Source organism: Porites lutea, chromosome 9, assembly GCF_958299795.1.
Source record: "Porites lutea chromosome 9, jaPorLute2.1, whole genome shotgun sequence".
NCBI classification, from domain to species: domain Eukaryota; kingdom Metazoa; phylum Cnidaria; class Anthozoa; order Scleractinia; family Poritidae; genus Porites; species Porites lutea.
Window position 1 is genome coordinate 17,105,713 of NC_133209.1, and position 25,624 is coordinate 17,131,336.

General features: G+C 39.0%; 2 protein-coding genes across 2 annotated transcripts; both read right to left on the reverse strand.

The window, feature by feature from the left end:
* Positions 1-344: 344 nt before the first annotated feature.
* LOC140948955 (uncharacterized) lies at positions 345-4,911 on the reverse strand. Its single transcript, XM_073398210.1, has 7 exons — positions 4,711-4,911; positions 3,581-3,676; positions 3,360-3,455; positions 2,879-2,911; positions 1,507-2,129; positions 876-1,080; positions 345-484 (listed from the first exon to the last, which is right to left on the reverse strand). The coding sequence occupies exons 1-7, from the start codon at positions 4,772-4,774 to the stop codon at positions 354-356; spliced, it is 1,248 nt and encodes a 415-aa protein (XP_073254311.1). The 5' UTR covers positions 4,775-4,911; the 3' UTR covers positions 345-353.
* Positions 4,912-7,609: 2,698 nt separating this feature from the next.
* LOC140948239 (uncharacterized) lies at positions 7,610-22,527 on the reverse strand. Its single transcript, XM_073397462.1, has 12 exons — positions 22,268-22,527; positions 21,096-21,243; positions 17,558-17,863; positions 16,528-16,867; positions 15,681-15,820; positions 14,986-15,141; positions 13,330-13,548; positions 12,265-12,468; positions 11,861-12,106; positions 10,670-10,803; positions 9,709-10,198; positions 7,610-8,498 (listed from the first exon to the last, which is right to left on the reverse strand). Exons 1-12 carry the CDS (start codon positions 22,426-22,428, stop codon positions 8,214-8,216), a joined length of 2,829 nt encoding a protein of 942 aa, XP_073253563.1. The 5' UTR covers positions 22,429-22,527; the 3' UTR covers positions 7,610-8,213.
* Positions 22,528-25,624: the final 3,097 nt, after the last annotated feature.

The following is a 25,624-nucleotide window of genomic DNA, read 5'->3' on the forward strand; positions in this document are numbered from 1 at the left end:
TATTCAATTTAAGCTTTATTGCTAGGGTAATCACAGTTATAACGTTATAATGGCCTTAACGAGAAGAAATAATAGAGGCCACGTTAATCTTTATTTAAGGGTAGACGAGGAATGTAAGCAAAATAAAGAAAAAAAACAGTTACACAGTTAATCCAGGTTTTAAACCTCTCGATCGATATTTGGGAGTTATGTCCAGAAATGCACGCTGAAGACGAGATTCAGACATGCTCTTTATGACGTCACGATGTATCCACTATCCTTAACCGTTACTTAAAGGCAGTCGATTCTGTCAAAGATGAAGTTATTTGAAAATCAGAAAAAACTGCATGTGGGGTATGAAGTATCCAACGTATTTAGCTATGCCTTTTATAAAGGGGTCTGGGCACCAGTCTTGACCTCACAACTGGTCTGGGAACACCAATTCTCTTCGCTAGGCCTTTTATCTTTAAAGCCATCATTCTCTTTCTTGCTATATCAAAGGAACCTGTGGATTTAAATGATTTTAGGGTGTTACTGATCGTCATAAAGGTGTATGGTTTAACACTCTTCCTATTGCGGCTAACGATATTTTGATAATTGATAGCCTGACTGTCTTTTAGTAAATTTTGTCTGGAGCAGTTGTTGTGTAAGTCACAAAGTGGGTTCTTGAATTTATGTTACTGAGAGAGTCCTATGAGATACATATACAAAAAAAAGATACGCCCATATTTTACTACACGGCTACACAATTCAAGAATGCAAGCACTTGCAAAAATATCGGTTTAAATGAAAAAAATAGCAGCTGGAGTTGTTGTCCTTGATATTCAATCTTTTGATGCGCCGTAGATAAGCTCAAAATGCGATCTAGCAAGGCAAACTATAAAGTTTTCCGTTACCATCAGGAGACGCTTGTTGCCCTGGATACACTGGTCCTTGATTCATTTCCGGAGAAAAAGACACTTGAGGAGGAGGTCCTTGTGGGGCATTGTCATTTAGTGCTAACTGAGGTTGGTCTTGCTGCGGAGCTCCTATGGGAAAAGGAGCCTGATTGAATGCTGATTGAGGTTGCTGTGGAGCAAACGGGGCAGGCGCCTGAGGTGCCTGAGAAAACAATGTAAATTAATCAGTGACTGTGAATCTGATACTGATGAGAGAAAAATCATAATTGAACAACTTTTAAAACAACCATCCTCAGTTTAGGAAGCAGATTAGTAAATAATAATTAAAGTAAATAATTTTTAAGATCAACTTAAACGTTTTTGCATGAAACGTACGTTTTCTCCAAAGTTGTCAAGCATTTTTGTTAGGCACCTTAATTACCTCGCTGAAAACAAAACAACAGGCATGCCGATTGTTTCAGTCAGGTCTCCGTCAAAGGTTAGCAAAACAGCTGTCGGACGTTCATCTTCCAACATTAACGCGTAAATGTTAGGTATTACCACCATATAGTTGTTGCCGCAAATGTTGGAACGTTTTCTGATCGAATTAGGTTCGTGTATTTTTTTTAAATAAATGATGATACTTAACGGCAAAGGCAGGTGGAGCAAATCCAGCAGTGGGCTGAGATCCATATCCAGCAGGTTGTGGTGGCACCATCCCTTGTGGGTTGTAGCTTAGTGGTTGTTGATATGGCATTTGACTTGTGCCTTGACCATATCCTGCAACCGGAGGCTCCGGTTGGGGAAGGGGTGGATTGTAGGGAGGTTTACCCTTCTGTGGCCGCCCCAAAGGAGGAAGGTGTGGAACGAACTTCTTCAAAGGATTTAAGCCACCCAGCAGTTTTGCTTTCGCAGCTACAGCAGCTCCTGTGTTTTGAGCCAATGCCTTTACGTTAGGTGGGATATTAGGGGACGCAGGATATCCCTGGGGGTTGTAAGGATCTGGTGGCATTCCTGGAAAGGCGCTTTGTGGAGGATATCCTGTGTAGGCGCCGGGTACAGGATATGCAGGAGCCATAGGTAAAGCAGGAGGTGGAGCTGGAGCTGGTGCAAACGATCCACAAATATCCTGCGTCCCAATGCATCCTAAAAGAAAACGATTTTTAAAAAGAGTTTTAGAGACATCATTGGCTGAAGTGCAGGTCATGGAAGGAAGTTGTTGGAGATTTATCCTCAATAAATACGGACAAGGCATTGTTACCTGCGGATGAAAAAAATTGGCGCAGTTTAGTGAATGTCATATGTATCACTCTTAAGCGTCGCTCGAGAACAGGTTATGTTCGTAATAATAATAAGAAGCAAGATAACATTTCTACGCTAAAATATATATATATGTATAATGTCTTCCCTAGTCCTATCGACAGTAATTCGTATCCTTACATGAAAAGAGGTCCACTGGAGAAGCAATGCGAAACAAACCTATATGTTTTAGTAGACAAGCTGACTTTATAAACTGTTGCTAAAGAAAAATGTATGTCATCAAGTCGTGAAATATACTAAGAACTACCAGTTCAAATTTGTTCGTGTACACACGCAGGACGCCCAATTTGAACAAAATCCCGCTTATGTCGATTTGTTAGGAACTTAAACATCCGATAAAACGCTATAAGGACAACGGAACAACTCACTCGCAGTAAGCCACCTGAAGAACTTATCACGATTTAGTATTTTTATTAAGACATAAAAAATTGGCATCGGCTGGCCCTACAGAAATGTACTTGGCGTTTGAAATCGGATATTTATTTTCTTCCGGTTTGGCCTACTGTCGATCCACACGTATCCGGTGAAAACGGTCACCGCGAAAAAGCATCTTTTCAAAAACGCTTTCCGATCCAGAGTGGGAATTTTTGAAATTACAAATTAGAACAATCAGTTAGAAACTATCAAGGCCAGGGCCCTTCTACACCTACATACTTGCTTACATGCAACTAAGACCCAACTTAAAGTCTAATTATTTGTACCTTTTGGTGGACCCTGTTTTCTGTTAATAACACCTGCAAGAAAACAATGAAATGAAGACAGATACAGATTTCTTGTTTTTGATGTTTTTTTTTTCAAGTTATTGTTTCTATACAAAAAAAATGTATGTTGTTTAACATGACACTATGTATTTTGCCTTTGATCAATGGAAAACTCCTATCAGTATGTAATTAAAAAAAAGATTCCATTAAAAGAGACATTTTCTATAATTTACAGTTACTGTTAAGTAATAACTACTGACTAACATGGGGGTACAATCATAATGGTACTAATGGGAACAACGACTCAAATTTTAGTTTTATTGCCTTACTCCTGTCTGGTGAGATTTCAAAAATGTAGTTAACGTTTTTTTATCACACAGGCCTAGACATATAGCGTCATTAACGTCAGAGGAGGCACCGCTCAGCTTTTAACTCATTTATGGACCACGCTCTCACTCTTAACGTCACCATGGTAACTTACTTGCTGGTATGTCAAATCTGTTGGGAATAAAGTTCCGAGAGTCTCCAGGAAGCTGTTCCCTTCTTGAATCGGGAGGGACTGGGGGATAGTGCCCACCTTGGGATTAAAGGAAAATGTTAACTCTCTTACACACCTGTAGATGTCTTTAGACGATAATTGGCTTTATCATAGATTCAATCATTGGTTTTAAGTTTTTCTTCCTACTCGGTAAAAAATCTTACCTCTTACACCGCCAATTCTATTTAGGACGAAGTTGCGAATTTGTCCGTTAACTGTATTCAAGGCTGGTCGACGGAATTGAAATTGTGTCTGTGGATCTTTGAAGAAAAAAAAAGGGTTTTTATAAAGATTGATGACATAAAAACCAGCTATTTATGTTTAATCTCGTGTTAAGATAAACCTGAATTCTTTCAGTCTTATTTTTTACTGTTGTGGCAATGGTTTTTTAAAAACCTTCGTTCGAATGCCATTGAGGAATCGGTACGGTGTTAGTTTTATTAAAAGAACCAGTTTTAAATATATATATATTTTTTGTTCATTTAACTACGAGATTAACCAGTATACATTAATCTTGAAAAGAATCCAAGTCCACTAAGACTTCCCAGTTTTATTTGAGTACCGGTATTCTGGATTTGCAATTTCCGTGATTTTGGACTCTGATTCTCTGACTCTCTGCGCCTTCGTTAATTAGAGAGGGTGTAAGCGCTATTTACTTGCCTCTTAACTTATTAGCATCAAACAGAGAAAAAATATACTCAGCAGAAAAGATCTAGCAAACATTGCTTAGTAAGTTGGAGGATACCTAATAAAAGTTTTACTCCTGGCACATTTTTTCCTTTTTTACTTCTGCTTCACGGCATTGTAACTTCACGTCTCGTTTCTAACCCTTGCTAGAATCAGGTCCTGAATCTGGACCTTACAGATTTATAAGTAGCTTTTTAATTATGCACTCGATGTGAACGAGGCTGATCAACTGGTATTCTTTACTTTGTGATCACCCACCCCGTTGAATAAACTGAGAAAGTGGTAGTGAGCAAAATTAAATATCTTTGTAAGACTGTGAGTACACCACGTCTAAAAAGGTCCTTTAATTTTCTTTAAAGTTTCGCACGTTAACTTCAACCCATGGTCTAAATCTTAGTTTTACTATAAATGACATTATGTTATTTAATATTAATCACTGCCGGCGTGAAGAGTGAACGTATTCTAGCCCCGAAAGTAATAAATTTCTGTGATTCAAATGCTCTGATTGAAAAGTTACCTTTACTAAGGACATGCTTCACTGCACAGTCAATTAACTATACAATAACTAGAGAACAATCCACTAAGCTATTCAATACTTCCTTGTTACCTGCAGTGGAAATGACAACCATAGCAAATCCAACCACCAGCCGTGCTAAACAACATTGCTCCATTTTCACCCAAGATCTTCTTTTGAAGGCTTTACCCCTTGCAAAATTGTATTCCCTTCCTCTATAACTACCTTTTAGTCACTATGTACTGAGAATTTCTGATGTAACTGCCTTGAATAGCTAATGATTGCATGAATCAGGGAGGGCCTCTTGTGTAAAATGATTCTAAACAATATTTCACGGGTAACAGGTACTTGGACTTAAATGTCATGTTAACAGAACTGTTATTGGACAGGAGAGTTTGACAAGGAAAAGCAATCTGATTTCGCTAAATTATGGCAAAAAAAATCAAGCAATATCCAAATTCGTTTGCTCGAAATATTTTAATGCTATGATGAACACCCAAATAAGACATTCTTATACAGACATTTCTGAACGATGTAAGTGATTGTCATAAAGAGAAGGTAAGCCGTGACATGAGTTAAGCCAATTTTTAGGGTGAACCTGATACTCGGGGCACTTTTACCGAAAAAAATTCGGTGTCCTGCTTTGTGCTTTCACCCGACAAACCTGAGATACTTTAACCACGGGGGACAACAATATACCATAAAGAATAAAAAAAGCCCATTGCAATGTAAGTGTGGTGAATACCTGACGTTTTTCGGTACGCAAGGCAAGAAAGGTTTTCATGATCCATGCGCTGTGCTCTATTTAGAATCACCGAGGAAACTATTCCAGGGATGATCGATGTTGGTATGGCAAATCTCAAGTTGGTATGAAAGCGCCGAATGCGTTTTAGGGCAGAAACTCAGCTAGTTTGTTGGAGCGGATATCCTGAAATCGAAATTTACAGAAAACGCGCTTCAATCTTCTCAGAAATTCGAACTGGGATGCCTATGAAACAACACAACTGAACTGATGTAAGACCATTGGTTGAAAATTATTCCAAATAGACCATTAATTTTCAATTGTCAGCTCAATCCGCGTGTAATGCGTATCTGATCTTGTCTCTGAGTGGAAGCAAGACTGGAAGTGATCTTTTTTTGGTAGAAACATCTCTTCTTGTTAAGTTCCCAACAATATACTCTGTTTGCCCCAAAAATGTTACTTGTGTTCAAATGCTCCAAGGAGCAAAAAAAGAAACAACAACAACAACAACAATGACTTGCACAAAATGTAGGGCATAAACAGAATGTATTATGGGGGATCTGAAAATAACCAAGATATGAATAAAATTACGTATGAATAGCCCTTCCCTTTGGCAATGACGAGATAATTTATCTATTAGCCGGCCGCCAGTCTTCCAACCGTAAATTGGCCCAGCAATCAGTTGAGATTTTGCCACATTAGTTATATTTATGCCTGATACATTGAAGTGATCTAATTCCTAAGCGAGACCACTCACCCTTTCATTTCAATTGCCCCCCCCCCCGTCCTCTCCCAAGCCCCTTAATTCCCCTAGATGATAAATGCGAAGGGATAGAAATTGCAGACTTTGGCTTTGCTACCTCAATTGGAGTGTCCAATATATTAACCCACAGAAGTATTGCTTTGCGTTAAGCGTAAACAAATTGCCGTCAAACGGTGGTAAATTCCTAACCATTACAATTTCCTCAAATTTGATTGGTGCGTTAACTGCTTTATTTTTCACTAATCATTGTGCAGAGTTGTAATCGGACAGTTACATTAGCCAATCATATTAAGTGAACTCAGGCAAATCCACCAATCACAGACTAAAGTTATTACAACAACCATAACGACAACCGCTTACCCTACCAAACTAAGGATTTTCCAAAATGGACGAATTTGTAACATTAGACAGTGTCGCCGCCCGTGATATTTTCCCTAATTTTGGACATTTGGTGTTAAACGCTCTTTCACCAAAAAAGAATGCAATTATTTTCTCGGAAATTGTAATTCTTATGATTAATTGGTAACAGGACTTCGTGTAATTGTCTAATTCATAATGGTAATTGAACTGAGTGGAGTGCAATTTAGTCTGAAATCATACGTGTGATTTCAAAATCGAACGAGCGCACAAGTATGATTTCAGACCAAAATTGCACGACACGAAATTCAATTACCACTTTATTACATCCATTTTGAAATCCCAGAATTTAGTCAGTACTAATATTTTATTGATCGAGTAGCCGGTTTGTTACAAAACCGAAACAAAAAGGCTTTTTCATCTCATTTTGTATTCGCAACAGAAATGATGCGATATAGAACAAAAATGGTGCGATTTAAAACAGAAATGATGCGATTTAGCACAATAATGACGTGATTTGGAACAGATTCGATTTAGAGCAAAAAATAGTGCGATTTAGGAATAAATCACACTGCTGAGAGCCAATCAGATTGCAAGGATAGCCAGTGATTTCAAAGTGGATGTAATAAAGTCTGTAATCATTCTCGTGATCAACCAAATCGGACGCCGCTTCGCGGTCGTCCGATTTCGTTTATAACTCTTATGATTACAGACCTGAATTGGACTCCACTCAGTCCTATTATCATTATTAATCAAATAGAGGTCAAATGAAAGACTGAGCCACGCCCAGACTGGTGTCCTTTAGGGATTTAATCTAATTTTCTGACGAGCGTACTCGTAACTTTTAAACGAGAGTTCTCCTTTCCACCCCCTGTGGCCATTTTTCGCCAGGCAAGTTATAAAAAGGCATTGCTCTACGTAAGATGACATTCGTGGTCTAATTTGAGTGCATTTTAATGGTTACTTGAGGCAGTTTAAACTACAAATTCTTATAAAAATTGTTCTGGGCGTAAAATCGAATACCGTAAAATTCCGAAAATAAGCCCCTCCATATATAAGCCCCTCCAAATATAAGCCCCCCAAACTCGTAACGCAAAAAACCCTCTATTAAATCTCCCCTACAAATATATAAGCCCCCCGGGGGCTTGTACTTGGAAATTGCCATCAAACACAAATTAAAACAAAGTAAAAACAGTTAATTTCCTTCCAACGTACTATAAGGCTAGCCCAATCAATTTTGAAACGCAAATTTCCCTCCATAGATAAGCCCCTCCGAATATAAGCCCCTCCAAAAAAAAAGCTTCTCAAAAAGGGCCTTTGAAAAATATAAGCCCCGGGGCTTATTTTCGGAATTTTACGGTATGCAACTTGAACGGAAAAGAAAAATGTACTTTCCACCTAAAACCATTATAATCCTTGATTTTTATCGCTGGTATATAATCACACACCTTAACTTATATTAAAACCTCCGTTGTCTCACGCTAATGTTACTTGAGGACTAAGCTGTATGCTTAAATTTCTGAAAGCCTAGAATTAAAGTGGGCTGTGCACACAAATCGATCAAGTCCATTAAATCATTTGTCAAGTTTTATCAAATGCATGGTTAATCTTATTACTCTACATGCACATGTGGCACTTTTCCCACTAGTTATGCATATTATGATGGGTCTTAGGCCCCTATGTAGAACTTTTCTCAATTTCTAAGGAGGCCGGTAGTCTTCAATCACGAGATACTCAAGGAGTCGCAGCGGAGTCGTTCAAAACCTCGCCATCGAACCAAATCTTCCGCTTTATTGCGACAGCTGTCGTAAGTTCCTGCCCCTGAATTCCAACGAAGTGGATGTCGTATGTTTTTTGTGGATCTGCTTCGGGATCTATTAGGGGATCCACAATCTTCCCTCCTTGTTCGGTCGGTGCCCCAGGAACCCCAAGAAGCTCAGCATCTACGCCTTGTTTGAGAATTACTTCTTTTTCTTGAATATCGCCAAGACCAGTGGGGACTTCTTTAAGGCATACAATCTAGACAGTACCAACGATAAAGAAGGTTGTTAGCGAACTCGTACAAAGAAAAGAAAAGGATTGAAAAGGATTGAAACTTAAACCAAGAATATAATTACCTGTCAATTAATTACCACTCCCGTTTCATTTAAAAATAAAAAGGCGGCAAATTTGTGTCCAAAGGACGTGAACAGAAAGAACGACTTAAAATAATAATATATGGAATAATGATAAGGGGGACCCATAAATAGGCCATTTCCGAGTTGCTTGAAGACTCTGTTTCAAAGCGAGGCTAAGTGAAAAGCCACTGATATAAAAAAAATATATAATTATTTTTTATTCTTGTGCAAATAAAATTCATTTTTATCAAAGTGGTAAGGCTATCACAAATGGGGCATGGATATGTAATTGTTCCCTAGAGATTCATACTAAAGATGATCTTTGCCAGAGACTGTTACAACACACAGGTTCTGTGCCATGGAGCCTACGATTCAGAGCCCTCATCCGACAATAAACAGGGTGGTCTTACCATTTACGGATGGGAGACAATTAGGCAACAGCTCTTCTTCAGTTTTCTTATGCAGATCCTGAGTGTCGGGGAATTGAGTCGATAGTTAGCTCTCCAAACATTTGTACCAGTTAAACACCCCTCTGTAACAGACCTAGTGAAACTATACCCAATGGTTTAATGAAGCCAGAGATAACGTAACCTCTCCGATACCTGGCGAATTGTTTGTTTCTGCCAGGCTAATTTTTTGCCTTCCCGATCACTTTCTACCGTGACTTCTACAAAACCAGTGTATTTCTTTATTTATATTTGTTTAAAAAAAAAAAAAAATTACCCTTGGCAAAAGAACACGAAGGGGTACACTGAAGTACTATGTAATCGATCTCGCATTTAAAAGTGTAAACCTTTTAGTTCTTCTCTCTAGAGCAAAACGTAAAGGGTTTTCAAAGGTTTCATACAGGTTGAGACGTAAAGCTTGCCAAACCTTTTAGCTTTTATGGGAGATACACCGTACTACAGAAAAGAATAACCCACTGGAAAATAAGCCAGCCCGGTGACGCTTTCTCCAAATCCGGTGAAGATATAGATTCCATTGGGTTTGTTACAGAGAAGTGTTAGTTAAGCTAACCAGAAGCTAAATAGTTTTGAATTCGTTATTTTCAGTAGAATCTTTTATAATATAAATGGCTATGCAAATCTTTGTTTTGTCGGAAAGGCTTTTACCTGCAGGTAATCGGGGAACTTAGTGGGAGCGTGGAACAGGTAAGCATTGGTTGTGTCACCGTACAAGATGTAAGTTGCATTTTCAGGATAATCGTCATCAGCTTTGTCAAAATGGTCATAGCGAGGGACGTCAACAATCTTCATGTCAGCTGTCATGAAAGGCTCACTGGTCGCAGCAGGAAGACCAACATAAAAGTCGAACTTCTCGCTCTCCCTTGTTTCTTCGGAATCGTTAAACAAAAGGTCGTGGAGTGATTTCTTTTTCTTGTCCTGTTGTAAGGAACTTCGCAAAACGATTGGTGACGACCCACTTTCAGATTTCTGCTTAAATGTCGCCATGTCATCGTCTGAGGTGAAACTGAACTTGGCGACAACGAAATACTTTCGCTGAGCCTGATTAAAGTTGCCTGCATAGCAAACATATAATCCCTTGTCCACTGTATTCACCTTGTCTACACTTACAAAAGAGTGGTAGTCTGGTGGGTCAGTAACGTATTGAAAAAGAAACACGAAGACGGTAACGTACGTGCGCGGTTGCTCCGTCCGCTTTACTACAGCCTGCAACCTATAATGCTATAATGGTGAATCAGCTAAAAATACGACTCACGGTAGTGTTGAACCAACTCTCAGAGGGAAACTGAGCCGAGTCCCTTTCTTTTTTATCTTTTAGGTGCAATATGGGGGTAGGTACGATCACCGATGAAGTTTTTATGGTTAGTCCGTGAACCCTTTCGTCAAATAAATCGAGTTATGAACTTCACGTAAAGTTGGGATGTCCTCTTGCCTATCGCTTGGTTAAGGCTTGTAGAATTTGAACTCAGTGCCGCCTCATTTAACTCTCTAAGGCAAGTGTGATCTATGACCCTGAATGAAGATTATGAGCGTAATCCTGTTCTCTAAAGGAACTTTGCCTGATTGAGTAATATGTAGAGCCTAAAACTGATGTTACGCAATAACACTTACAGTTCCAATAGCGCTGAGGATTGTATTTCTCATTATAGCAGCCATGTCATCCATGAACTCCATTGAGGTGGACCAGGGATCTAAACAAGTGGTGATGACGTATTTGACTCCATCCTTGTTGGTTGTGTCAAGCTTTGTTTAATTCGAAAGAAAGTACAACAAAAATCAAACAAAAAGCACAATGGAAGCACGTGTGAGGAATTAGGAGGATACTTACAAAAAGGCCGTTTAGAATCATTGTCATCAATATCTAGCCCGATTTTTAAAAACGTTATTGCCAAATGGACCTTTTGCGTCCAACAGTTTTTTTCGGCCAAAGTAGCTATTATAAAAACTAGGAGTGCAACCATTGATTTTTTTTCTCTTCTCTTCTTTTCCTTCTCCTCGCTCTTTCTTTTTCTCCTTTCCTTTCCCCTCGATACTGTGATTTTGGAGCTTCTCAAGCTTAAAAACCTGCCTTTGACCCCTTTTCACTCAAATGACTGCAAATTTCGTTAGGTTGGTTTTCAAAAAATCGGCGAGATAAATGCTTTCGAAAACTACAGTCTATAAGTAACTAGGCAACCAGACCTGGTTAACAACTTGAAGTAAAGTCTATTCACCTAAGAAAAAGGCCGAAAGGGTCAGGGATAGGCGATGAGCAATTTATCGTTACCATTAGTATTAACGTTATCATTAACTTCATCACAATCACCATTATCACCATCATCATCATCATTATTATTATTAATAGAGGCCTTTAGATTCAAAGACGAGGACGAATACGAGTACCAGATTTAACTTAAAGTTTTTCGCGTATTCTCAAAATATAGACTCCCCGGAAAACTTCATTTTACCATTTTTCACTAGAAAAGTTAGCACTGTTACCTTTGGTGAAGGAGGTTACACCCTCTCCCGATCGCAGAATGATAAAACTTCTAACATTTGATAACTTGTTTCCGCCACTTCGACATTCTTGCTAAAACTCGTAGTGGAGTGACGGCGGCTAACACATTTTCCCGCCAAAATGACGCTGGCTCACGCGCGAGCACTACTTAGTATTGAGAAAATCTCGTACTCGTAGTCGTAGTCGTCTCAGAATCTAAAGGTCTCTACTATTATTAATTTATGATAAGAAAATAATAATTGAACTTCGGAGTTAGAATCAGTGCTTTTAGTCAGACTACTCATGCCTTTTTTTTCTCCTTACCCCGAGTCTTTCCTTGAAGTCCTCTAAAGTGGAACTGTGCCTGTGGTCCTGCATGGTGGATGTCGTCACAATCAAAGGCATCCGCTGCTCTGATTCTCCAGTAGACATGTGACAAAGATCGTTGAAAATTGCCTGGATTATTTTATTGGTAATACGGACATCCTTATTACCACGGATATTTACTGAAAAGCAGGGAATTAGAGTGTCGGGGCCAATTTCTTGAAGGAATGTCATCAGGGTTTCATCCTAAAAGAGAGAGAAACGAATACAGATCTGCGTTTTAAATCACGTGTTTGGTGGTTACTTCAATCAAACATAAGTGCTCTCCAAATAGCCATAGTTCTTTATCGCGACGTTATGTCCAATCACAGAGTGTCAGTTACTATACACTGTTCATAAAGTACCTTCGCCAGCTCCTCGTTGCTTTTACCAAGAATGTTATCCCTTATAAAGGCCTTGGTTACCCCGAAGGGTAAGGGCTTGGTCGTTTCAATAAAAAAGTCGTCATCGTCTTCGGCCAGGCATACCCAGTAGCAGTAAAGAATCTTTGAGGTAAACATACATTCGGCTAAAACGCGACCATAGCCATTCTTGTGAAGACCTATGACCTAAAAAATACATCGCTGATGTTAGTATAGGTGATAGCATGATTTGTAGTGATATTTGGCATAAATACCACGAGTGATATTTCAAAATTGTTATACGAAATTTCACGAGCCGTTAGGCGAGTGAAATTTGAGACAATTTTGAAATATCACTAGTGGTATTTATGCTAAATATCACGTACAAATCATGCTATTATTTGTTTATACTACTACCCACAAAAGGTTTGTAATTTTCACATGTAGGTATTTCAAATTAAGCTGAAATACCACTGCTCTAAGCCAATCAAATTGCAGAAATTTCTCATGTAGTAGTATAATAGATTTTATTGGGCCTACAAACTATATGTAATTAGTAAATGAAATTGAAATAAAAACAAAAACAAAAAACACCAGTATATGATAGGGCCATCTATGCAGTTTGAGCTACAGTTAGAAAGGACAAACAAATCGCTTTGCAAGAAAGCTCAGTATGGAGAATGACTTCCTCTACCCCAAGTCTTATTGAAGTGTTAACCCAGTCCCTTTGCACCTTGACATACAAAGGATCCACTCACCCATAACCTTTGCAGGCATTTATAATGTCAGTCTTTAATACCTTCAACAGATAGTAACTTAATTTCAACCCCACGATTTTCACACTTACTTTCGCTGCCTTTATGCTTTATTACTTGACTAGGATTCCTTAGATTGGTTATATTGGGGTTTTGTTGCAACAATACATCAAGATAGTGCTTTTTAATACCCCAATGATTTCTCTGTACGGTGTAAAGCATCACTATATTCCGAAGGACGAACCAATCTTTTGTTGGTTATTGAAAATGACGCAATATCGTGCATGCAGCCTGTTCAAAAGATATTGCGTACCTTGTTGGCTAGCAACACCCCGGAAGCAGCTGCGCCAGGTTTTGAACCTTCGACACCGACATCGCCAAGGTTAGAGTCGCCGTGATAGTACAGCACGCCGCTTGACAAGTTGAGGAAATTGTTAAGATTCTTGTCACGATAGCATATAGCCCCAGCTGGGTACGGGCAGAATCCAGACTTGTGTGCGTCGCAGGTGATGGTATCGCAGTGCTTAAGAGCCTTCAACAAAATTAATATAGAAACGAAGTGATCACAAAACTTGAATGTATGCTATTAATTATTTATATCAAATTGCATTTTGATAGGTTTGTTGCTCCCAAGCTAACTTTTCATAACGGGCTCATTTATGCTGGTCAATCGCCCAGTGATGGAAAAGTCATTATCCAAATGACATCACAGAAAGAGAGTCAGGCCTGCAATTGGCGAAACAGCTAATTTTACAGTGAAGAGCTGATCGATCCCTGTAGCCTTTGGTGTTATCCGCCTCCGGACAAGACAAAAGCAACACCAGACTGCAAAGTCCTTTGTATTATACATCTAAAACTGTGTAAATAAATTCACTACAGTAAATATAGGTGTTAATACCAATGAAAAATACCACTGCAACCACTGCAGTTTAAACAATCTCTTCTATGACTTTGCTTTCTAAAGCCAAGTCATAGTATTTGCTTATCTTTGAATCATATTCTTGTGGTGGAAGTTCCATTAGGGTATTTTGGCTTACATTAAAATCTAAAGATAAAGTAGAATTATTAGCCAGGATCGGTATGGACACCATTCTAGTTACTGATTACCCTGTAACATCCGACATCTCCCCAAGAACAAGAAAAAAACACTCCGCAAGTTACTTTTTGATATTCTGAACTCCGAAGATGAGTATATTGATACGCCAACCTTAATCCAAAAGGTAAAATTAGCCAAAAATGTCGAAAAATAAATTCTTGCTTATTAGTTTCTACTTTTACAATTTATTTCTTTAATTCTTTTTCCTTTAGTCTGTTATCTAGTCCTCATCCATATTACGAGTTTTATTTCATCTATTTGGAACTAACTGTAAACTTTCCTTAGTTAATAGCCTTTAGTTAGTCTTTATTTCTTATATTTTGCACGTATTGTGCCGCCTTGAATTAAGCCTTGCTAGCTGCGAGCAATACTTTTGTAATTTTATTTGTTTATTAATTTAAAGTTTTGTTGTTGTTGAAGATGATTATATAGGCCTCCGTTAACGAAGATAAGTCAATTTCTTTTTTGAATCTCAAAATTATCAAAATTTGGCTTCTAAGTTGATAGCTAAGACCATGGAGCTAACGGGGATTTAAGGCCTGTTTCAGACGTCGTTCTACTGTCCAGCTGAATTAAAATGATTTACTTAAATTCGAATTCAGCACGGCAGTGGCAAACGTGAGAATATTGAAAAACTTTGCTTAAACCGCTAAATCGACAAATGTTGCAGACAGTTTAAACTATTTTGTGACTTAGACAAAAGACCTTGCAATTATTTCACCAAAAGCTTTATACATTCCTCCAAATTTCTAAACATTCTATGAATTTTTCCTTAAAATTCCGTGAACCTCCAGAAAAATTCAAAGATTTGACCGCTTGTTGAATTATGTTTCTGTGGAGAAGAAAATATTGTTGTTGTCGAGGGATACGTACTTGCAACTGCTTTTTAACGTGCGAATTAAGGGAGAGTTCAGGAACAAATGCTTCCTCTTTGACATTTTTCATAGCTGTATCATCTGTCGGATCTCTCAGCATGCATGCAAAGTACGCACCCCAGGCAGCGTCTGCGTGGATACTGAAATTTAATCCCTGCAATGAAATGAAACAAAGATTGAAAACTGCATAGTATAGTAATGCACACAGTCGAGCAATCCTTTAAATATTGAAAAAGTGATGAAGTATAGGCGGTAGATACGAATGTGACTCAATGATGGTAGGGGAGGATAAAGCTATCCTCTTTTGGAGATGGTGAAAGATCGTTCATCGCGGATGTAGTTTTTCCCATTTCATCGTAGGCCGCCGACAGAATATCAAAGTGTAATGTTAAAAAGTTATGGGATTCTCCTTGTGATCTTAAAAAAGCGAGACTTCTGACTTAGCGGCCATACAAAAATGGGCGTGTTTAGGGAATTCTTAACTTTACCTTAGCTTTTCCATTCTCCTTAGCCTGTCCCTTAATTGACTCTATGCAAATCAGTCTAAATGTGTAACACAGCCCAGCAAGAAAAAACGACCCAAATTGAGAGCCTCCTCGCAGGCTGCATACCTCGACGGGCGATTCACATCCGCCCAAGATATGTTTATAGAGAGGAAAATTAGAACAAAATAAGATAAAATGATAAACTAACCTCCTTGCTCAGTTTTTCCCTGAAAGAAAGAATTTCATCCAAAGGATCAACAGCACTCTCTTCTGTTGTTCCCATGATACTTATCACGCTGATCACGGGAATCTGATTCTTCATTTTCTCTTTTAATGTCAGTTCCAATACTGGTGAAGGAGAGAATGAAGAGAGGTGTTATCGTAGACAGAAATTAGTGGAAAAGCGGCGGCATTAGCTTATGACAGTGATTGACAAAATATGCCCACCTAAATTCTACATTCCCATCCCTAATACATTTGGCCATTTCAAAAGGTGGATGAGTCGCTATAATCGGCTGAATGTAATATCTCTATCCATTGGAAAACGCTTTTATAAGCTAATTAGTGAATTATACTTGATAGTGCTTTTCATGTTTACTGTTGCTTGTTTTGTGCCACCACTTCCTTGCCACCTTCCATATAAAAATTAGAGAATCAAGAGAAGGTCCGCTTTTAGGCTTGGTCAAATGAATATCAGCAGTCCTGGTAATGTAATAACGTATTTATTCCTCTTCCCTTCTTTCTTTCTTTCTTCCTTTGTTTTTTTCCTCCAGAAGGATAATGAGCAAATTGTTATTTCTTTCTTTTCCCTAAACGGATGCTCGCACCTATATAGAGCGTTTTCACTCATTGGCTAGCATCTATGCAAATTTATGGAATGAAAGAAAACCAGCTTACATAAGAGAAGATTTTAACTCCCACAGGATATTTTTTTAGACACCAACATGGCCGCGCCGTTTCGTTGTTTTGGAAATTCTTTAAAGCAACATGGCCACAATGACGTCATGTAAAAAAGCCCTATGAGATGCTAAAGCTAATACCCATTTTCAACGTACCGTTAGCGTCCAGTCGAGTATTTTTGTCTACTGGCACTGTAACCAGATTTTCCTTTCCAAGACCTGCAATGGTTACTCCTTTCAGAAAGGACACATGATAGGTGCTTCCCACCACTATGCAAGGACTGTTGGTCAGCATGTGTCTGCGGCAAAATTCTTGGGTACCAATGCACTCGTAAAGATATTTTCCCATGATTTTTCTAAACTCCTCTTGGCTCAGCCCTGCTTTTTCTGCTACGTCAAACGGCATCTTGATAATAGTGTCCGTATCCAGATTGAGTAGCTCCCATTGTGTGGCATTTACAAGAGGAATATTGCAGCCCTTTTGAGGCAGGTAAATCTATAAATATTAATTGAAAGTAAGGTTTTAACTGAATATAACCCTCGTACATATATCTATATATCGCAAATATATCTAAAGAATGAATTTTTTAAAAAATATTTTAACGCAGTATGTGTTCCCTAGGGCGAGGGAAAGGGTCAGGGCTGCATTCACCCCTGCCCGCTCAAAAACTATCTATAGCTGAGGGGTATCATGAGGTATGAGTTTCCACGTCGAAAATAATTAAATGATGTGATCTCTGATAAGCTAGTTAGAACAAGAATGCTGATAACAGGCAAGCAGATATAAAAAGACACGGGTATATTGAAACTTGTACTTTTAGTAGAAACTCCACAATAAAAAAAACCCTTTGTTTCAGTCAGTTTGATGTGCCAAATGGTTCTTTCTCCTAGACGATGAAATTTGCGAAGCTATATTCATCGGTGATATACGCATTCAATACAGGGGGATGGGGTGAGGCTGATTATTTTAAGGCGTGCGCTTATAATTTTTAATTTTTACCTTATTCGAAATATGAGGGGCTTATTTGAAGCTGAGCACTAATCCAGTTATAATATGAATTAAAAAAAAAAACAGGGTTTTGTCATATGATTAAGAACTTTAACCATGTAAAAGAAAATACAAAATCTGGCGCCCTGAGTTGCTTCTAATCTTTCGCATCCAAATAACTGGCACGAAATAACTCACCTCGTATTCACGGGCTCCCCGTAACTTTTCATCTTTAAGCAAAGCCTCTTGAAGCCCGAGAGGATAATATTTCAGATTTCTTGCTACCCAGATGGCTTCTATGTTTGCAATTGAGCCTCCAGCTACCAAGTGCCCCATGCTCTGATCCCTATCCAATCCTATCATCTCACACAGGTCACTTCCAGCCTCAATCTCGTACGCTGTTGTCATTGGACCTCCCTCGGCAGCACAGTTGTTTTGGTTCCACAGAATGGAAGCGATATACCCAATATTAGCTGGGACTGCTGTATCCCAATTCACATGACCCTGAAATGACAATTCGTTAAACATCAATAATTTTTTTAATTATTATATATTGTTCGCATCATCTATCTCCTCACTGGCTAAGAGCTTACAGTTAATTTTAAAAGTCAGCTCAACCTACAGATTAATTAGTTCTCTGTTAGCAGAGAACTAACTGATCTGTAGGTTGCGCGCAATAATATAATGCAAGAATTTCAAGCGAATGTGCCGCGTGAGAGTGTGTTTGTCGTTATTTTCTTGGTATTATCATTATTACTGTATTATTATCGCAAAAGCATTATATGATCATCTAGACTGTTTGTCAAGGAGACTAATATTATGGAAAGAGGGAGAAATAGACACTCTACTGAGTATGATACAGAAGCGTTTGACAGGGTCTCGAACACCTAAACTACCGAATCGGGCAGAGATTTTCACAAAGCTGGTCATAGAAGGGAGGATCAGTTCAGCTCTGCGTTACTTGAGCGAAGAAGACTGCGGGGGTGTTCTACCATCGAGCGATGACATAATGAGACAACTTACGGATAAACACCCTAGTGTACAGGAAGCCTAGCTAGGAGCTTTGCTCTTTTGTCTTCTTGAGGATCAGTCCCACATATCCTATACCACGAAATAAATGGAGAAATGGTGAGGGAAGCGGCATTAAGAACTAACTGTTCCTGCGGCACAACTGGGGTAGATGCTAATGGTTTCAGAAGGATGCTCGTCTGCAAGTCGTTCAAAAAAGCCAGCACAGGTCTTTGGGATGCTATAGCGGTGCCAGCAAAGAGACTTGTACTGAATTTATTGAACCATTCACAATCAAGCCAATTTGGCAAACCGTCTTATCCCACTAGACAAAAGAAATGGCGAAGTTCGGCCGATTGGTTTTGGAGAAGTGATCAGGAGAATAATCGCAAAGTGCGCGAAGAAAGTGACAAAGCAACATATCATTGATGCCTGCCGCTCAAGTGTGCGCAGGCCCGACTGTTGGGGGCGGGGTAGCCATTCACGCCATGCACAATACATTTGAAGCTGACGATACGAATTCTGTGCTATTAGTTAATGCTTCAAATATGTTTAATTCATTGAACACTAGGGCTGCTGCCTTACATAATACCAGGATTCTGTGCCCCTCAATATAAACACCTACGGAGAACCTACGAGCTTGTTCGTGATGGGTTGAAAAGAGCTGACATCTGCAGAGGGCGCTACACAAGGTGACCCCTTGGCAATGAGTCTCCTCGCTATTGGCCTCCAACCGTTAATTACACGCTTAAATTCGTCACGCCTTACAAAACAATTTTGGTATGCTGATGATGCAACGTGCGCTGGTCCTCTGAGAGAGCTGAGGAAATGGTGAAACGTGCTCAATGAAGTGGGACTTATAGCATGGGATATTACCCAAATGCTATCATAGGGCACTGCACGCCTGCTGAGCGTGGTTTGTTAGCATTGCCTATAAGGATGGGTGGTCTTGGGATCACAAACCCATGTCATATTGCAGCCTCGAAATACGAAGCTTCAATTGCGACAACTGAACCACCAGTCGAACAGTATGGCGCACACGCAAGAGCTCCCGGACGATCGTGCAGATAAGAACACTGTAGCAATGTAACCGTAGAGAGAAGCATGCGCGCCTTAGAGACAACCTAGAGGAAGTGAAGAATTCCCTTCCCGAGCAAACTAAGAGAGCTGTCGACCTTGTTGCAGAGAAAGGGGGCGTCCAGCTGCCTTACTTTCATTCCAGTTAAAGATGTGGGCCTTACTCTACATAAGAGGGAATTCACAGACGGCTTTGATTTGAGATATGAATGGAAAATAAGCGACACCCCCGTCTACTTGTGCGTGTGAAGGTGTTCTCGATGTAGACCACGCATAGTGTGTAGACCAGGAGGCTTCATCATTCAAATACATAACGAGCTGCGTGATTTGAAAGCCAAAATGCTAATGATCAGATGGCATACTATGACGTCCAAATTGACCCAGTACTTCAGGGCCCAGTTGTTCAAAAGGTGGATAACGCTATTCACTGGATAGTGCAATTGGCTCCCGTAATACGTATCCGCTGGATAGTGATTTATCCGGTGGATAGTGCTATCCAACGTTTGAACAACCCGGGCCAGGAGATAAACGGAGAAGTGCTGACACCTTGTACGAACAGTAGTAGCCGATGCTCGGCTCGACATTCACTCTCTTTTAGGAGCGGCAAGGCCCTGCCTTTTTTGACATTAGGGTTTGATGCCCAAATGCAGAGTCTTATAAAGGCCTGACACCACAAAGCAAATCTACCGCCATCATGAGGTTAGAGGAAGAGAATGTATGCTAGCAGGGTGCTAGAAGTCGAACAAGGCTGCTTTACACCACTGGTATTTACTACTATAGGATGAATGGCTAATGAATGCACGAGGTATCACAGTAGACTGGCTGAACTTTTACCAACTAAGAAAGGAGAGGATTATAGCACTACAATGTCATGGGTTCGTGACAAAGTCTCATTCGCCCTCCTGAGGTCTGCGCTGTTGTGCTTGAGAGGCTCACGTTGTACGCGAAGAGCTACAGCTCCGCTGAACATTACAGATAACAACTTTGAAATTGATAAGGAACTAGATAGCGAGATTTTTAGGATTAGAACTTTTAATATTTTTCACATTTAGGATTAGTAGAGGCTTTGAAATCGATAAGGAACTAGCGCGATTTTAGTATTAATACTGTTAATATTTATCACATTTAGGATTGGTATCTTTTTTTAATCCTTCACCTCGTGTTAATTATTCTCCTGTGTTAATTAAGAGTAAGTCATTCGGCCCTTTTTTTAAGAATACATTTATATAAAAAGACTCAATTTTTTAACGTAACTCCTTTTAGATTATTTATAGTTTTTGTCTTATTCTCTTCCATCTTCTCCATTTTATATAGCTTTATCATTATCGATTTTGTAACATTAGATATGTGTTTTTATTAGTAACCAATAAAGAATTGTTATATTATCAATAATAAAAAAAATATATTATTATTATTATTATCATTATTATTATTATATTGTTGTGTTACCCACTTTTGCATTGCCTCCTTGTCATCTCTACAACAATAAATGGGTAGGAGGGGGTGTCTCTCAAAATTATTTTAAGACCAGTTGTCAAGTATTAAGAAAAGGTCATGGATGAATCTTTGTCTTGTAGTTTTTCAAATTATGACCGATCGTAGCTGCATATAGAATCATCTGCCAGGTACCCAAACCGATGCAACAACCCACCTTATATCTCGTGCTGAAGAAAGGCACTGACTTGTGCAGTTCGTTCTGCATCTTCTTCAGTTCAAATTCCATTTTTGACTTGGATAGCTGGAAAGAAGGAGCTTGTCTCACCTCGTCTGTCACATAAGGCGGATCACAAGGGTAGAAACTAAAGATAAAATACACTTAAAAATCATTATCTTGAACGTTTTCAGTGAACCATTTTACAGTTACAGGTGAAAATGAGGCTGGAGTTTATCTTGTTTTGGTACAAACCTTTCCTCTTTGTTATGCAAATCATGTTGATCTTATGCTAAGTACCATTTTTTAAGCATAGTCTTCATTAGCAGAGTAAAGAGGTTTGTATGAAAACAAGATCAACCTCGGCCTCACGGTTCAGTCAATTTCTAGGATACTGAGCCCTCAACTGTAAAATGGTCTATTGAAAGGGATGCAAATGTCAGCCCTGGTCACGTTTTGAAATGATACGCCGCAGGTATTGTGGTATCAATTTAATATTGTTAGAGAAACAATACTTCAGGGCCCGCTTGCATCAAGTTAAGTCAAACGGCAACGATTTCACTAAGGGAATAAACTAACCCATGTTATAGCAAATATTGTACAATTTTTTTAAGATTATAAGCATCAATTCGTCCTGATAGTATAAAATGAAAAACTTATGGGGAAAAATAGAAAGACAGGAAGAGAGAAAGAAATCAAATCACAAAAATTTACTGGTTGAGGTCGGGTTTCTCCCATTTTATGAACTGATATACATTAAATGGGGAAATCCAACAAAACAGGATTTTCCCGCTATAATATCGACGGTCGAGTATTCTTCAGGGTATTTACTTTTAAATGCGCGTGTATAATTACAGGAAAATGAAGGGCCTCAATTCGGGGAAAATTACATCATTGCCAAACGGTCGAAACGTGATCAATTTTGTGCGTCATTTCAGTCATCGTCGAAAATATACCGCATGCTTATCACGAGATCATTTGCATACAATGAAAGTCGTCACGATTCTTATCCCCAGTTTCAACGGTCTCCCCTAGGAACGCCTGGGACAATGGCCGACGATTTGAGGAGGACACACGAAAAAAAAAAAAAACCCTTTCGTTTTTAGAGTCTCGCTCTGCTAAAGCAAGCTCGACTACAAAGGAAAATGTTGGAATGAATTATGTTAAGTTACCCTCGACGAAATTGAAAATGAGACTCGATGGCTTCATTCATCAGACTGGTAAATATGTCAGAATTCTCGGCCTTGGGTCCCACAAACCACGTCCCTACTGCTGCATATGGTTTGGCCTCGATAGAACGTCTTGAAAAAGCATTCTTCCTGTAAATGAACATAGGAGAGGGTCCCTTCCGCTTTCGCTCTTTGTTGTCAGCCTTTCCGCGAGTCGTCTTTTTCCGGGGGAAAACATAATACGTCGATCCTTTGAAGGAATTACCTGAAAAAAAATAGGGTTAGTTTATTTGAGTGTGTTAATTATGGTGGCGTGTTTTTATGTATTTTGGCATTGTTTCCCTGGAAAAATTGCAAACTCTTAACTGCACTACATTTTTCCTCGGCCAATAATAAAAAGCGAGGTTTCAACCTGCACAGACATGCAATTTACCCACGACGAAGACATAAACGGCATGCGTAGAATAGTACCTACTCATCCGATAAAAAAGGGGACAATACAAAGTTGTATCCGCGAACCAATGTTCCAGACTCAAAAAGTAAACAAGTTTAAAAATAGTTAAGTAAAATTCAACAATCCTAGAGATAAAGATGCCACACAATCGCTTTTCTTCATCAGGCCGATCTAGCCTGTCGACTCCGTGTATGTGGTAATCATGTAATTCCGACCCTGCAACCCTTCTTAAATTCCAAAGCATTTCAGTCGGCTTCCCGATGAGAATGCAAGGATATTGGCAAAAACTCATGCATCCTGCTTATGTTTCCTTAACTCACATTGACCATTGATGAAGTCTCTGTGAGGCTAGCGCAACAAAATTAATAGCCATTTGCAAATGTGTAATTGATCTAAAAATTATGCTGACGATATGCCTATTTTACGTATAGCCGTCGAAATTAAGCTTACCTTTTGAAAGCAACAAAGTCAGGCCCAGGTCATTACCAAAAGCATGTAATTGAAACTAACTGCTTTAACCTATGGCCATTTATGTGCATGTTTAACAACTTTATCATGAGCAGATATGCAGCCAATAAGCTTTTAAAGAAAAACGACAAGCTGAGAAAAATGCCCACAAGTTGCCTCTCGTATATCACATGACTTGGCGCCCGCACACACATACGTGGCTTAGAGAGCAATGTGAGAGCCCTTGTTTCAAAATTTTATGCTTGTTTTCAATCATCCATGTCACTATGGCAACGAACCAACCCTCACTTTTACACTTTTAGCCTAACAAATGTTATGTCATATAAATACATATTGTGCATGCGAAATTTGAGCTTTGAACCGGTAACGGCTGCTTCTAATCAACCCGACGTACATTCCTTTCCCAGAATACAGACAACCAAAGTGCGGCTTTCATTTTCTTGCGATTAATCTCACGCCAGAAATGCCCTCCAATCACTTTGCTCCTTTTATTTGCCTAGACTGAGGTGTCTTTGGCAGATCTCAACACTTGTTTTAATTTGCATCAGAAATTATCGGATGCGAAGTTGACATTTTCGTTAATTTTGCCGACTGGCTCTGGAAAATCTTTAATTTTTTGAGAGTTGCTGCAAGTCATAGACCATGCACACATCATATCGTATCCTGCAAACAACACTTGGACCTATTAAATTTCTCCCCCTGAAAAGGCGTATTTGAGAGGGAAGGAGTGTAATATTGACGGTAATAACGATCAAAAACCTATCGAACTGTGTTCAGCCAACCCTAATTCCAGCTGAAAACTATGCGTCTACGGCAACATCATTTTTCGACCGCTTAGCTTGTCACTGATCGATCTGCAAAATTAAGCTGCTTTACGAAATGTAAAACTCAGACAACACAATCACTGTCTTTAAATATAATTTCCATTTCTTTGCGTGTTTGCTGCTCAGACCCTGTTCATAGTGATTATCATAATTATTTTGCCGCCAATAAATCTCATTGTCTTCGGAACGTGAACGTTTCGACCAGTTTTGGTCGATGACGCGACCAACACTCGCAAAAAATTGTGTTACTTCCGAATGCCTCCACATTTGGCCCACAGGAAGTGAATAGATTTAGCAAATTATGTGCCAAGTTCCAGGCCCTGGGGAGTTTTGAGCTTCACGCAACGATTTTTTCAAATCTAGTAAAAATGGCGCTTCCGTTGGGAAGAATTTTGTCGCGGCTTTTGCGAAGCCGTGATCGACGAACTTCGACCACATACAAGTCAAGCGAATTATTTTGGAGGATTCTGGAGGATAACAAGCGAAATAAACGCGAAAATAAAGGTAATAAAACAGTAAGAATCTTTGCTTCTTTGCTGACCTCATTTGCATAATCCGATAGGGTCACAAAATAAATTTGTAGAAAATTGTTAGTCGCTCTATATTTTAGACCGATATTTGGGCTATTTTACTCCGATATTGAAGAAAAAAATTATTTGTACTGTATTACATAAAATATACAACTTTTCTGGCAAAATTACACTCTTAAATTTTTTTAAAAATAATTATCTAAAAATATGCCTTGTCTATTTTTTTTGTGTAGAATGTTATGGGTTCCCTGAGACCGAAATACTTTTTTTGATACTTGATATGGAACTGTAAATAACAGCAGAGATATAATTTTTTAAAGTTGCATGGTCAAAAATACTTTAAATACGTTCCGAAGACGATGACATTTATTAAGGGGCGTATAATTTGTGCTAACTTAAATTGCCACATACAGATTCAAAACAATTTATAGGCAGTATGGTTTAACTTCCTTGGCCAAAAAGGCAGTGGGTGAAAAATGGATCAATCGTATAAAGATACAAAAAAGCGCCTATTTAAAAAAAAGTACGCTACCAGTAAGGCTTTGCAGGCACAAAAGAGTTTTCTAAAAGTCCAACACACACTTTCAAGAGACAAATGAATGCAAATACAATAGAAGCTTATATTTAGTTACATTGGAAACTCGATATAACCAATTAAGTGCCAAGGCACTGGCAAAAATTGTTCGATATAACGAGGTTTAGTTATATATCGAGGTTCTTTTTCATATATTTTAAGATTACTGGCCGGGAAAAGAAAATCGTTCGATTAATACCGAGGACTTGGTTATATAGAGGTTCCACTGTAGTACTGTCGTGAAGGTGTTAGGTGTTTTCACGGAGAAAACGACCGCGGTTCATTTGCGTTTTTCCTGTGCTTCGGTATTTTCGACAAGCGCTTTGTTGTAATGAGACTATCATAAATCAAGGTAAATTTACTACGGTTTTTAAACAGCTAAGTGCATGGTAGTAGCCTTGGTCAAAGTAAAGAGAGGTCGAACTAACAAAGGCCGTCTCATTTGCAGACTGCTGAGGCAGATTTCTGGAATATCGCGTTTTGACTACAAATGTATCTTTCTCCAGCCGG

What these genes read in the sequence shown, in the direction of transcription:
- LOC140948955 (XM_073398210.1), bottom strand. Translation starts at nt 4,774, where the DNA reads ATGGAGCAATGTTGTTTAGCACGGCTGGTGGTTGGATTTGCTATGGTT. An exon ending in AAAACAGGGTCCACCAAAAG is followed by an intron (nt 2,130 to 2,878) that starts GTACAAATAATT and finishes GCGCCAATTTTT; the next exon opens with TTCATCCGCAGGTAACAATG. An exon ending in GCAACAAGCGTCTCCTGATG is followed by an intron (nt 485 to 875) that starts GTAACGGAAAAC and finishes TTAAATCCACAG; the next exon opens with GTTCCTTTGATATAGCAAGA.
- LOC140948239 (XM_073397462.1), bottom strand. Translation starts at nt 22,428, where the DNA reads ATGTTCATTTACAGGAAGAATGCTTTTTCAAGACGTTCTATCGAGGCC. An exon ending in GGGAAAAACTGAGCAAGGAG is followed by an intron (nt 15,142 to 15,680) that starts GTTAGTTTATCA and finishes ATTTCATTGCAG; the next exon opens with GGATTAAATTTCAGTATCCA. An exon ending in ACTTCAAGGAAAGACTCGGG is followed by an intron (nt 10,804 to 11,860) that starts GTAAGGAGAAAA and finishes AATTAAACAAAG; the next exon opens with CTTGACACAACCAACAAGGA.